At 34.0% G+C, this 14,550-nt stretch overlaps 1 protein-coding gene across 1 annotated transcript in view; it reads left to right on the forward strand.

Annotated features, from left to right (window-relative positions):
- The window catches only part of Atf2 (activating transcription factor 2), a 116,244-nt gene that overhangs the window by 96,920 nt on the left and 4,774 nt on the right, over window positions 1–14,550 (forward strand). Inside the window, 1 exon segment of the mRNA XM_023719165.1 lies at window positions 9,425–9,530. Within this exon segment, the coding sequence (XP_023574933.1) occupies window positions 9,425–9,530 (106 nt within the window).

Below are 14,550 nucleotides of genomic sequence, written 5' to 3' on the forward strand. Positions count from 1 at the left end.
AGGGGGTGGGAGAGGGTCTGGCCCATGCTGCTTCTGGGCTGGGACTGGTCCTGCTGGCGCAGGGTATCAGGAAGCTCTCCCACACTGGCATTACTTTTTATACCACATGATTACATTTTTCTTTTTTTAATTTTTATTGAGAAAGAAATAGCAATTAAACAATTTCAAAACAGGTTAGTAGGACAGTTACAATAATTTATACATTGCATATTGTCTTCATGTATTCAGAGTACGTGATATCTTATCTAAACACTATTAGTATATATCTCATTGAACTCAGAGAAAATAGCTATATATCCTATTTTGTATATACAGATTTTTTTTTCACTACAAAATGGACCTTCATTTTATCCCCCTTTTTGTTCAATTTTTTCAGAGATGGGTATTCTGTTACCATTCAAATGTTGTAGGTTAATGAATTCACCAAAATAATCCAATATAGTCCAATAGTAGTGGGTTATCCATAGGACTGGCAGTGTCAGATGTTGTTGACTTGAGCCTTTTACAGCTCAGCATATTAATATGGCTTTGCTTTTTATACCTCGTGTTTATACTTTTCTGCTGGATGGTTAAGACCAAGATAAAGTAAGACCTTTATAACAAATAAATGTGACTTTTGTACCTGACAAGGTCAGTCAAATCCCCTCAGGATTTACCCTAAAACCCTGTACAGCAGTTTGTAGACCAGTTTGTCAGTGTCAGCCATGTGGATAAGTCCCAGCCATTGCTTGACCACTTTGCTCTCTGTGAAAGACTGAATGTTTTCTCTGTAGGTGACTCTCGTTAGGCACACTCTACATCATCAGTCACTTTCCTCTGTGGCCCCATAATCTCCTTGATCAGGAAATTGAGGACACCACTGAGTTACAGGATGTTATAGTACAGGTTCTCTTATGTCCTGAGTCCTCAATGACCTTGAAGCGCTAGAGCCAAAATATTGGCTATCCTTGTAGCCCTTCTTTTCTCTAATTTTTTAGTCTGCAAACTTTTGTTAACCTTCCAGAAGAGAAGTTTAATGATATTATTACCCTATAACATAGGCATTTGAGCTTAACATCACTTTCTGTGTCAATATCAAATGCCTTAGACATAACATGGAACAGGTCTTTTCCTACAATCATTGAAATATATATATTATATATCCCTATAGAATGTGAAAAATATAAAAAATTAAAAAAATTAAAAAGTAAAATAAAATAAATTACACATTTTTACACAGAAATTTAGAAATCTAACCATATACAACATTGTAGTAGGACAGTCCTATGACATTTTTTTCTTGTCTCTTGTTTTCTTTTATTACCTTTTTTTAAAAGAAAAATTTATTTGAGAGAGAGTATAACAATAATTGATATGACATTAGAAGCAGTACGCTTTTAGTAGACCAGAATGACAGGCATTCCAAGCATGACTCTAGTATTACACACTTCTATCTTCAGTGCAGTTGCTTAGTTCACAGGTGTCAGCATATATAGTTGGTCAGGGTGAGAATCCTACCAATTACCTGCTAGTTTCAAAAACCTGATGGAGATTCTCAGGACCATTGCCTTAACCATCTTGTGTATATAAATGTATGGTTTTGCCCCTGCCATGTTTCCTACCTTTTTTCCTTGCCCTGTCTTCATTGTTTAATTAAATAGAAAGTTCTCTCTTTCTATTTAATTGTGTTATACCTTTCAATTTTTATTTCTTTTGAATTCTTATACTAGGGAGACTATACAATATTTACACATGTGGGTCTGGTTTATTTCACTTATATCTTCAAGTTGCATCCACTTATATGTGAAGGCTTCAAGTTTATCATTCTTTATAGCTGAGTAATACTTCAGTATATAAAAACACCACACGTTTTTCAACCATTCCTCAGGTGATGGGCATTTTGGTTGCTTCCAAGATTTGGCTATCACAAATTGTGCTGCCATGAACTCTTACTGTTCTTAACAAAACTTTCTCAGTGATTTGGCAGTTTTATAGTTGTATAAATATAAAACATAATCTTTGTTAGTGTTAGTCGTTTTATGCAACATATGATATTTCTCCTCTGGGTTGTTGTATAAATCAGTCAAAATAAATGCAAGCTGGCCCCACCTTTGGCGCACACTGAGATGGCAATTGAGACTGGGCGTGGTGGCACACACCTGTGATCCCAGCTCTTGGGAGGCTGTAAACAGATCTAGTAGTGAGACCCTGAACACCCTGTAGACCCTTCCCTAAAAAGATAGAAAGTATTAGGAAAAATACTCTCATGTGAAACTTCTAATGAGACAAACTTATAAGTATTCTCTTTCTAATTCAATCTGTTGTGCTTTATGAGATGAAAGTGACCATAAGTGTATAGTATCATTTACAAGTTATTTCATAAAACCTTGTGAAATTCCATATTCAAATTATAATACTTCCTTCATTTATCTTATTACTTCCAAACTATAACAAAATATTGTTATAAGAAAATATGCCCCTTTATATCAACTAATTTGGGTAGATTTTTCTTGACTGGATCAATAAAAGCAAGATTTATTGTCTAAGTGGAAGTTTACTGTCACATAATTTGAGGCATAAGACTTGAATAGAAATCCTAAATTTAATTTAGGATTTAGGAAATTATTAAATTATGCTCTACAAAAAAAAGCTCTACAGTTGAACATGAGCTCAGCTATCTCATATTAGAATAGAGCAAGTTATACTGACTTTTTTATCATTAAAATTGAATGATAACATCACCTTAATTTAGAAATGTACTCCAAAATATGAAGAAGTAAAAAAAAATAAATAAATAAGGGATTTCACTTAAAATAATGTTCAAAATAGATTTTTAAAAAACTAGGTGCATCTATATGTGTTGACCTAAGAAAATAGTCATAATATATTTTTACTGGCAAAAAATAAAGTTGGTGGAAGTCAGGCATGGTCGTACATGCCTGTAATCCCAGCACTTGGGAGGCTGAGGCAGAAAGATTGTCATGCATTTGAGGCCAGCCTCAGCTACACAGTGAGTTAAAGGCAAGCTTGGACTACATAGTGAGACCCCTGTCTCTAAAAACTAAAATGAAATTGAAATTGGTGGAAACAGCCCAGACATCCAGATAAATTTTAGTGGGTGGGTGGGTGGGTAGATGGATGGATGGATATGGAGATGTAGTTATATGCAGTGGAATATTATTCAGGCAAAGAAATGGGTAGATGTTATAGAAGAGAGCATATTGGTGGTGAGAAGAAATAAGAGACTGCTTGACAGGTAAGGAATTTTGCTTTGGAGTGATAGAAGTCTTTTGAGACCAGAGAGTAGTGGTTGCAGAACTTTGTGAATGTACTAAATCCCACTTTAAGATTGTTTTTTGTTTTTTTGGGTTTTTTTTGTTTTGTTTTGTTTTGGTTTTTTTTTTGGTAAATCACATGAATTTCATTTTGAATCACTCCAAAAATCTGTATGTTAAAAGGTATAACATAACTCTTTTGTATTAGGGAAGGGCTTGCAGATAGATGGGTAAAAGTATAGGTACAGAAATGACTTGCTAAGTAAAATTTTGGGAACAGCATGTACTAAGATGTGAAAACAGTGATAAAAACTGAGAATTATGAGTGATTAGAAAGGTTATTTCAGTTAAGACTTCTACTCCTGTCATGTTAAGTTAGTATATGACTATGTTGTTTTTTAATTGTCAAATGAAATAAAAATGTTTTATTTATTTTAATATAGTTAGTACAGGGTCTCACTACACAAATTGGACTTGTAGTGATCCCCCTGTTTCAGCTTCCCAGGTGCTGGGATTACAGGCACGTGCTGCCACGCCCAGTCTCATTTGCTGTCTCAGTACACCCCAGGGGCAAGGCCAGCACAGTACGCTGGGAATTGAACCCTGGTTCCTGCGCCGCCTTCCTGAGCAGGAATAAAAATGTTTTGAAAATAACATTTTCCTTTTCTGAGTATGAAGAGTTAATATGCTCATGTTAGATTCAGGGAAAAAATTTCTTCCATGTAACCAACAGCAAAACCATTATCTGTGAAGAAGAGAATGACTTGTAAAGAAAATTGAAGGTCAAAGAAATAAACTCTTCTTGATATGAAAACATTCATCAGTCCTGTATTTCCTAAATAATCTTTCGTGTGACATACAAGCTTAGCTCATCAGTGCACTGGGCAGTAATGACCCATGTAAAGTATACAACAAAAGGTTTAACGGATGTTAAGGAGTGATTGTTCTTATTTTTACCAAATACAATTTAATTGTAAAGAAAGTAGTAATTATTCACCCTTATTACCCCATGTACTGAATGAATCATGGTTTAGTTTTCTGAATATCATTGTTTAAGAACAATTTCAGCAAATTACATTGGAGACATTTATGGTAATCTAAACCAAGAATTGAATGCTATTATCAATTCTTGTTTTCTGTGGATGGATGGATGGAGGGATGGAGGGATGGAGGGAAGGAAGGAAGGAGGGAAGGAGGGAGGGACTCACTATGTAGTTCAAGCTGGCCTTGAACTCCCTATATAGCCAGACTGGCCCAAAACCCTGGAAATCCTCCTGCCTCATTATATTTTTTGAAAGCACTATGTATTCTATAACTTTTGCCTTTTATTTGAAATTATTTTAACTTGTTTATAGCTTTATCTCTCAGTTATACTCACTACAGCCATTAGTTTTTAGTTTGTTTCCAATTTTAGCATGTTTCCTTAATGTACAAAAAGACAGACTTTATGAATAGTTCTTTAACAGTTACTCGATGAGTAAACCTTATAAAGATTTTTTATTATGAATTTTAGTTAAAGCTTAAATGTTGCAAAATAGCCGTAGAGTAGCAGCTCGATAAATTAGTAGAGCATATTTTTATAGCTAAATACAGGATTTTTCATTCAAAAGTTAATATTGTGCAAAAAGGTTTTGTTTTTTGGTTCAATGACTTGTAGGGAATGGGATCAAACCTTTTATTTCTGGTACCTAAACTATTTTATTTAAGTATTATGTTTGAAATAGGAATAGCAATATTAGTAGATGGTATACAATGCGTGTTTGCTTTAATTGCTGAAAAAGTTGATATAACTGCCTTCCATTTTTTTCTTCTCAGTGTTTAATACTATATTCTACAAGAAGTAAAGGGTAATGGTGTTGATACTCCTACCTCATGCGTTTTATATGGATTTGAGAGATAGTACTTATTTTTACTGTCCATTACTAAAAATCTTTCTGCCTGAACCTTCTCTATCTGACAAACTGATAGAATAAGAACTATTATGAAAATTAAATGAGACATAGTAGAGAGGTAGGTTGAAAGTATATTATGAAATGTTATTCTGTCATTATGTATCAGTTGGATGCAAGGAATATGATTAAACACAGGGAACGTAGCAGTGAAAAAGACACAGTCTTTGTACTTAAAATTTGGGTCTAACGAAGGAGACAGATATGAAACAAATAATTAAATGTGAGGAATGGGATCATTTTCATTTCCATTTGCTTTGCAAAATATTTCCAAAATATTACATAACTTAAATGAGAACCCTGTTATCTTCCTTCCCTATTATTATAAATTAAATAATTTGTTGTTAGGTTTAAGGTTTTGAATCCAAGATAACCCTTAGAAATGCGTAGTGAGAATCTTGATATTTAACTGACTTTTGAAAAAACTAAATATAAAACATGTCATGCCTATGGCAATGAGAAATTCCTCAAAAGAAGGAACTACTCAATATTGTTTCTTCAGTTTTGGAGGTAGTGGCTAAGCTAGAATGCCAAAGGTCTTCAATTTATGGACCAAATTTCTGATTGGTCAGTGAATTGTCTATCCTGTCATAATTTTATCAGTCTGATGTACTTCAGAGAAAGAGTATAGAAAAATATTATTTGGTCACTAGTGTATAATTAGCCTTTGAGTATCACATTATTAGATTGAAGCAGAAGAACAGATAATAAAATAATTTGTTTTATATTTAGACCAAAATAATATTTTCTGAGGGGCTTACTATTCTATCTCCTCTTTCTTTTCAAGTCTGTTTTACTTTAACAAAATAATGATTCCTCACATTGGAATGGGTCTTTCACATTTTCAAAATGCCTTCTTGTTCCTTATTTCATTAAATTTTCAAAATGATCCAGGAGACTAATCAACATATTCTGCAAGTATTCACAAATCGTAGGGTTTTGGATGCTGAATCCAGTTAGAGTACCCTGAAATAATCTACAAAGTAGATGGGAGAAGGGTAACTATTTCTTTATTCAATTAATATTAAATCTGTTTGTGGTTTAGCATAATCCTTCAAATTTAATTTGGACTTAAGCAAAATGTATGTGATAGAAACCTCTTTCTCTTATTTTCTGAGGTCTCTATGTATGAATCTTCATGTTTGCTATATAGCATACCTATCTCTGTCTTCTGATTTTTCTTTGTATAAAAATTTCAGAAACTGAGCAAGGTGATTCATGCCTACCATTTTTTCCCACACTGTGGATTGTCTCTTCACTCTGTTAGTGGTTTCTCTTGGTGTGCAAAAGCTTTTTAATGAGATGAGATCCCAGTTGTTAGTTCTTTATGATAGTTCTTATAAAATTGGGGTTATATTCATAAAGTCTTTGTCTATACCAGTGTCTTCAAGAGTTTTATGTATTCTATCTTCCAGCAGATTTAATGTTTCTATTTTAGTATTTAGGTCTTTGATCCATTTCAAATTTAGTTTAGTGTATGTTGAAAGATATGGGACTAGTTTCAATCTTCATCACATGCAGAGCCAGCTTTTCCAGCACCATTTATTACAGAGGCTGTCTTCTTCCAGTGAATGTGTTTACACTTTTGTCAAAGATAAGGTAACTGAGTATGTCTGGAGTTGTTTCTGCATCTTCTAATCTGTTCCATTGATTCTCAGGTCTGCTTTTTTGCTAGTACCGTACTGTTTTTATCACCGTAGCTTTATAGTATAATTTCAAGTCAGGGATTGTGGTGCACTCTGCCATGCCTTTTTTGCCCATAATTGACTTTACCGTTCTAGATAGCGCCTGATTCCAATTTAACTTGGAGGTTATTTTTCTAATTCTGTGAGGTATGCTATGGAAACTTTGATTAGAATTACATTAAGTCTATATTAATTTTGGAAGTATAGCCTTTTTTACTACATTGGTTCTTCCTACCCAAGAGCAAGGGATATCTTTACATTTTCTGATATCCTCTTCAATCTCCTTCTCCGGAGTACTGTAGTTTTCAATGTGGAAGTCTTTTATCTCCTTCATTAGATTGATTCCTATGTACTTCATTTTGTGAGAGGATACTATTGTGAAAGATGTTGTTTCCCTAATTTCTTTCTCAGTGAATTTGCTGTTTTTATACTGGAAGGCTGTTGATTTTTGAGTCTTGAAACTTTGTATCCAGCTATGCCACTTACTGAATTTAACCCTTCATTCTTAGCACTTTCTGAAGTAGTTCCAGGAGTCTTCTTTATATGTGTGTTTAGAAGGTATAATTAAAATAATTAAAGATATGGTGAATGCTGCTCAGTACAGACTGTTCATCCGAAAGCAGGCATGTGATAACATTACAGTGTATCCTCATCTATCCTGTTTACCAGGTCCAGCACAGTGCAGCTTCTGGCTCTTCCCAAAAATCAAAATGATCATGAAAGGTAAACATTTTTAATCCACTCAGGACTGAGAGGCAGCCATCACAGCACAACTGAAGAGGACTTCTAGATCTGCTGCAGAGAGTGGCAAAATTAAAGCAAAGGAGAATATTTTGAGAGGGAGTAATGGCAATATGTCTTTTTATTGTTTGTTTTTTTATTTTTTATTTTTGAATACAAGATCTCACTACACAGTTGAGACACGTAGTGATCGTTGTGTCTCAGCCTCCCCAGCTCTGGGATTACAGATGTGCCCCACAGCCATGCCCATTTCCAGTTCCGTGGCCAACACGGCATGTGGTAGCAGGGATCAAACTTGGGTCTTCACAGGCAGGTGCTTAGACCCCTGAGCTATCTCCCCAGCCCTGTGTCTTTTATTGTAATGTATTTTTAAAAATTTAAATATTCACTGTAGTTTTTAATCATACCACATACAAGTTTTATAATACTTGTGTATCTTTTACATGTATGCATAGCAATATGTAGTTTTTAGTCATTTTATTTTCTGTTCTTGATCTTACCTGTAATTGTCCCCAAGTATGACTCCAGTAAAAATTCAGTGAGTACAAATACAAGTTCTAGTAAGAGTGAAGTGCCTTACCTCTGCAGTTTTTAGGGTTCATTTCCCACTATGAGCCTGTGGCATCTGTACATTTGTTTGTTAGTGGTCCAGTAATCTAATTTGATTGACAGCCATGCTGCCATGACCTGTTAGGTTTGAAGTATAGGTATTCATGTGCCATTCATCAGTTTCAAGCCTACCCATTTAAAGAGACAATTTAAATGTATATATTTAGTTTTGAGTTCATAGGAATTTTGTTTTAATTTTAATACTTATAAAAGTATTTAAATTAACTATTTTTATATTGATAACTGCTTCAGTAGTTTTATCACATCTTTTTATTTAATTTATGATTTTTTGTGGAGCATTTGGGAGGGAAGACAGTTGTGATTTTTAAATTTTTGTATTTGACATAGTGCTGTAAAATTGGTGCAAATAATGAAAGCAGGACCTCGGACCAGTTTCATATTATTTAAACTATTTTACTTTTTTTGGTATTATCTGAACATAGAACTATCGTAGTCCTCTCTAAAATGTATCTATCAACTCTGTCCAACCCAGACTGTACAGTGTTCTGGGGCTACCTGGAGAGAGATGATCTGTGCTTACTTTAAGAGAGTTGGCATGTAAGGACACTAGATATTACAATCCAGTATGATAAGTACTGTGTAACATACTATATCTAAATATGCACATGTGCAAGGCATGGCTGTGGAATACATGTGGAAACTTCTTGACCAGTGCACGTTTTATATTAGGTTGAATAATCTTAAAGGAGACTAAAATAACTAGCAAGGTAAAGAAAAAAAGGTTTCTAGATAAAGATTGCAGTTATTACTACTCATTAGACTTGACTATTTTTATAGGACAATTATTATCTCATAGAGTTCAGTCTACTATGAAGGTCCCAAGGATATGGTAAACTTGAGGCACATTACTAATGTTTTGGTATGGTAAATTACAATACTTCTATAATATGAAAGGAATCTCAAGACTAATGCTAATATAAAAATTTTTAAATATGCTCTTCAGTTGTGTTTAAATTTTTATACAAATTGTAATTTTTGTACCGATGCTAAAATATTAAAGCTGATATGTACTGATTAGGCATATTGAAGCAGTACATTTTCTTTATTCCCTTATATGTTGCCAAAGATGTCCAATTTTCATATCTTAATTCTCACTTATTTTAAACAGTAAAAAATACGTTTGGTGTACTACTGATAAAGGTATGTATATATGTTTCTTCTCCAGAATGAAGTCACCCTGCTGAGAAATGAAGTGGCACAACTGAAACAGCTTCTTCTGGCTCATAAAGATTGCCCTGTAACCGCCATGCAGAAGAAATCTGGCTATCATAGTGAGTAATGTTCCATTACCTACAGCCTTAGGCTACATCAGTGAAATATTGCCAGGGAGCAGAGCTACCATTAAAAAGTGGAGGCTGCAGTTCTGATATTTAAGATTAAATATTTCTGCAGGGTTATTATAGAAGATGTGGGGCATGTTTTTAAGAATCCAGTCAGTTTTCGAGTTTTTGTATTCTTAGCTTTTTTTCTAGCCATTACTATAGATCAAGAAAATAGGTTAGCTGATAATGTAAAATAAACGGTTAAGTACCAGTGATATTTTGTTTATATTCACAGGGTAACACTTTGTCTTAGACTGATAAGGTGAAACATTATTTCCTTTTTAGCTCCCCTTCAGTAAATGAAATTTCTTTTGTAATCAGATGTCTTCACTAAACAATACATACCTATTTATAATATCAAGTCCTATTGTTCTCTCCTAATGTCAGCATTGTACAATGTTTTTATTGTTCTGAATTTTCTACCTTGTTAATCATAAAAACAGAACAGTATTTAAATTAGCTGCATAGGAGTCCTCCTCTTTTTCCAAAAATGAGATTTCTTCTGTTTTCAGCATTTTAGAGGTTAATTGAACTTTCTCCTTTCCAGTAGTGGCCTCCTTTTTTTGATAAGATGCACAGTGTTGAAACCAGCTGTTACTCTTGAATAAATGGCCTATTTTGTCCATTGCACACATATTTGTAACAAATAACAGAGTTGGGAATGCATTAGGCAACATTCATAATACATAACCCACAGCTTTCCTTTTTATGATTTAGTGATATTTCAGGATATTTGTAAATGTGAAGATTGTTTCAGCCATATGTATCCACTTTATTTTAATTTGCTAGTGTCAGTAATTCAAAAGAATGAAACATTTTGTATTGGATGCAAACAGTTCCTCAGGTGCTCACGATAAAACTTAATGGCCACCATCTTTACTTGTAGTCATTGTAAGCAGTTTCATCAGAATGGGCAATATTTTTTAATTTAAAAGATTCAGTAGATTTAGCAACTCTCAATTGCCGTATATATTTAGAACACTGATTTTTGTCAGTTTTGAGCATATAAATCTCAGTTATTTGATATCTATAGTCATTTTGACAAGTCAGTGAAACACATTGTGGAGTAAATTGGAACCATATAGAAATGTGTTTGGGATTTATAGTAACAATGATTGCTGCAGGGATGAGGCCATTATTGTTCCCATCTGACTTAACATAATTTCTTATCGAAGCTACTGAGTTCAGCATTATGCATATATGATTTTCTTAAAACAAAAAGGCTGTCAAATTCTGACAGTTTAAAAGAAATAAATAGTTCTGTAGAATTAAGAGGAAATTAACACTCGGCTCCCATTACATTAAATTCAAATTTTATCTATAGCTTTTTTTTCTTAATTGATTGTATAATCCAGCACTTTTAACTTGTTATCCAGACAGTATTTGCCCAACAAATGCAAAGCAGTTACTCATTTTAACAACTGATGTATCAAGATAGTTGTATATAGATATGTGGCTTTATCTACTGTTACATAAAGTTACTGAATCTCAACTAATAAATGTTTAATGTATTTTGTACTCAGTTGTGAGGATGCACGAAATGAATAAAAATTTTTGTTTTTTGGAAATATTTCTACCTTTGTTCTTGTGCAGCCATTTAGGTAATTAAATTGAGGTTGAGTAAAGGAATGTTGTATCTTGAAATTCATTCTCTTCAGTTCTTGAGAGATAACTGGAATGTGTAGAAATTTTTTTTTCTGTTTTCAAATTTTAAATCTTTTAAATCTGATTTCTGTTGATTAATAGTCAAGATAACAAGTTAAGTGAATATTTGTATCTTGGAGAAATTCACAGATTTCACACTTCATGATGTAGCACACAGCAGCTGTTAATGGTAGTGAACTATAATCTTTCAAAACATTTATAAAACAGACTTAGGAGAAAGTAAGGAATATTACAAAATATTACAAGTAAAGGTGATGGACAATACTAAGTCAAATAAGATCTATTTTAACACTGAAAGTCCTGTGCCACATATTAGGAAACCTCCCAGTCATAGAAAAACCATGTATTGGTCACCCTAAATTTATCTAAAACCAACTTGAAAATAATAACACATTTTAATACTCGGGTTTCTTGAAGAAGAAAGCACTATGAGGATACTGTCATAAATTTATACTCTTTAGCTCTGGCACATGTAATTAAAATTATTGTCTCCATTAGTATACCTAGGAAGGAAAATTTCTTGGATTCTAATTTGAGTATTAATTTCATATTGAAGATATGTATATGAAGATAGGCAATGAACTTAACAAAACTTGAATTGTCAAACATCTGTGTGCTTTTGGCATAAAGCTGAAAGTAGCTCTTTAAGTGCAGTTTGATTTCTTGTATCTTTCTAGTGCTTGTGATTATAACAAGTAAGTTTCTCCCCTCACCTTTTAGAACTGGACATAGACATACCACAATGCAAAGGTATTTTCTATATAAAATTTATAATTACATAATTTATTTATAAGTGTTTGTACTGCTTAAAGATTTGCTTTGCTTGATTCCAAAGGTTTGTAGATATTATAATTTACTGTTTTATGTTGAACTATTGCCTCCAGTGTATATGTAAAGCTTTTTATACCACTTGTCATCCATCTGCATCTTTGGTTTTGAAGGCTGATAAGGCCTCAGAACTTGAAAAGTTATTGTAGTCACTTGCTGAGTAGTGGTGAAATAAATAAGTAGAGCCTTTTGGTATTCTCTGTAGTTAAAATGTTAATGCAAGGGTGGCCAAATAGCTCAGCGGATTAAAGCACCTGCAAACAGGCACAGGGGCCAGAGGTTCAATCCCTGGGCCTGCTGTGCTGGCCCCACCCCCAGGGTGCACTGAGATGGCAATTGAGACTGGGCGTGGTGGCACATGCCTGTAATCCCAGCTCTTGAGAGACTGTAAATAGGCAGATCACTAGGAGTTCAATCTAGTAGTGAGATCCTGAACACCCTGTAGACCCTTCCCTAAAATACAAAAAATATTTTAAAAAATAAAATGTTAATGCCAATTTGAACATGTAACTGTTGTATTGCTTACTTAACTGAGTTATTTTACAATGTTCATTATTGATTGATCAAAAAGGTATTACTTTTTCTTTATATCTATATAATTACACCTTTTAAAAATTGTATCTTGGCTGGGGAGATAGCTCAGCAGTCTAAGCACCTGCCTGGCAAAAGCAATGACCCAGGTTCGATCCCCAGTACTGCATGCTGTGCTGGCCCCTCAGCAAGCCAGCCACTGAAAGTGGGCATGGTGATGTACACCTGTAATCTCAGTGCTGGGAAGGCTGAGGCAGAAGGAAGGATCACTGTTAAGTCCGAGCTGCACAGTGAGACACCGTACCAAATAAATTAATAAAAGATTTAAACAAAAATTGTATCTTAAAGTCAAGTTTGACCTAGGGGCATAGTTTTGCATTTGTAAAACATAGAGAATATGGTGTTTCATCTCACTCAGAATGCTGTGAAAGGGATGGCCAAATAGCTCAGCAGATTAAAGCACCTGCAAGTAGGTGCAGGGGCTGGAGGTTCGATCCCCAGGCCTGCCATGTTGGACCTACCCCCAGGGCATACTGAGACGGCATTTGAGACTGGGTGTGGTGGCGAACGCCTGTAATCCTAGCTCTTGGGAGGCTGTAAACAGGTGGATCACTATGAATTTGATCTAGTAGTGAGACCCTGAACACCCTGTAGACCCTTCCCTAAAATACAAAAAAAAAAAAAAAAGAATGCTGTGAGACCACTATTTATGAAAACTTATTAATGAAAAAAATTTTTTAACTCATTGACTTTCAGAATGGGCCTCAGATCCACAGTAAGCAAGCCAGTCTGCATTCTCAAATATAATAAAAAGTCTGCATATTGCTCCTTTGAAACATTAAAAAATGATTTTTAATGTCAAATGGAAAAAAATTAGGTTCTAGTATGATACTGTTTTTATAGTGCTTAAAAATAAAGCTAACCACGTTTAGGGATGATTACCAACATGGTAGTTCTACAAAGAAAAGGGGCTGATTTAAGGAATAGCAGGGTAACGACATCCTGCAAGGAGAGAGAAATGTCATTGCGTTTTGCTGTCTAAAATTAGGGGCTGGGTTCAGAGATGATTATGTCAAAGTGATGTCTTCCTACAGATAACATTTGTGTGTATTACACATACAAATTTTTTACTAAATTAAATTACTGGATTTTGTCCTGCTAACATAAAGAATATATAAGAGGGGGCCAGGGAGTCAGCTCAGTGGCAGAGCACTTGCCTGGCAAGCATGAGGTCCTGAGTTCGGTTCCCAGTCCCCCCCCCCAATAAAAAAAATAGAATATGTAAAAGATTTGTTATTCAGGGCTAAATATTAGTATTTTTAATTTTTATAAGTATTTAGAATGCTCTTTCCTGAATATCTTTTCAGTTGCAGTGTCTAGAGTTTATGTGGATTTTTATTTGAATCCCAATTAATTCTTGTAATTCTAACAGCTGGTGGCATTTAAACTATAAATATTGCTTATTCTCATGTGTATGCATCATTAGAATCCGGTGTTGTAATCATCTGTGACTAGATGAAAAGTCAGCCAGAATAATACAATTCTGGAGAATACAGAAGGAGTAATTTTTTAAAATATAATTTATATATGAGATTCATTTTGTTTCTGCATGTGGTTACAAATTATTTTGTATCTTTTAATAAGAATGACATTTAGGCAAACCCTGGTTTTGTTCAATGTGGTGCATTTGATAAGCATTTGATTTTATCTAAAAGGCTATCCAATTCCTATCTTACTTTCTTTAACACTTATTTACTACATATTTCTTCAACTAAATTTATGAAACCCTGGGCACTCAAATATCCTTATATACAGGGTCGTTTCCTTATTTGACTTGTTTCAGGTAAATTGCCCTCTTTGTACCTTGGAGCCACCTTTTCAGTTCCTCAACTCTAGTCACACTGGTTTAAGTAAACCGTTTTATGAAATAAACTTCTTTTTTTTT

This window comes from Octodon degus, unplaced genomic scaffold (assembly GCF_000260255.1).
Source record: "Octodon degus isolate 3935 unplaced genomic scaffold, OctDeg1.0 scaffold00065, whole genome shotgun sequence".
NCBI lineage: Eukaryota > Metazoa > Chordata > Mammalia > Rodentia > Octodontidae > Octodon > Octodon degus.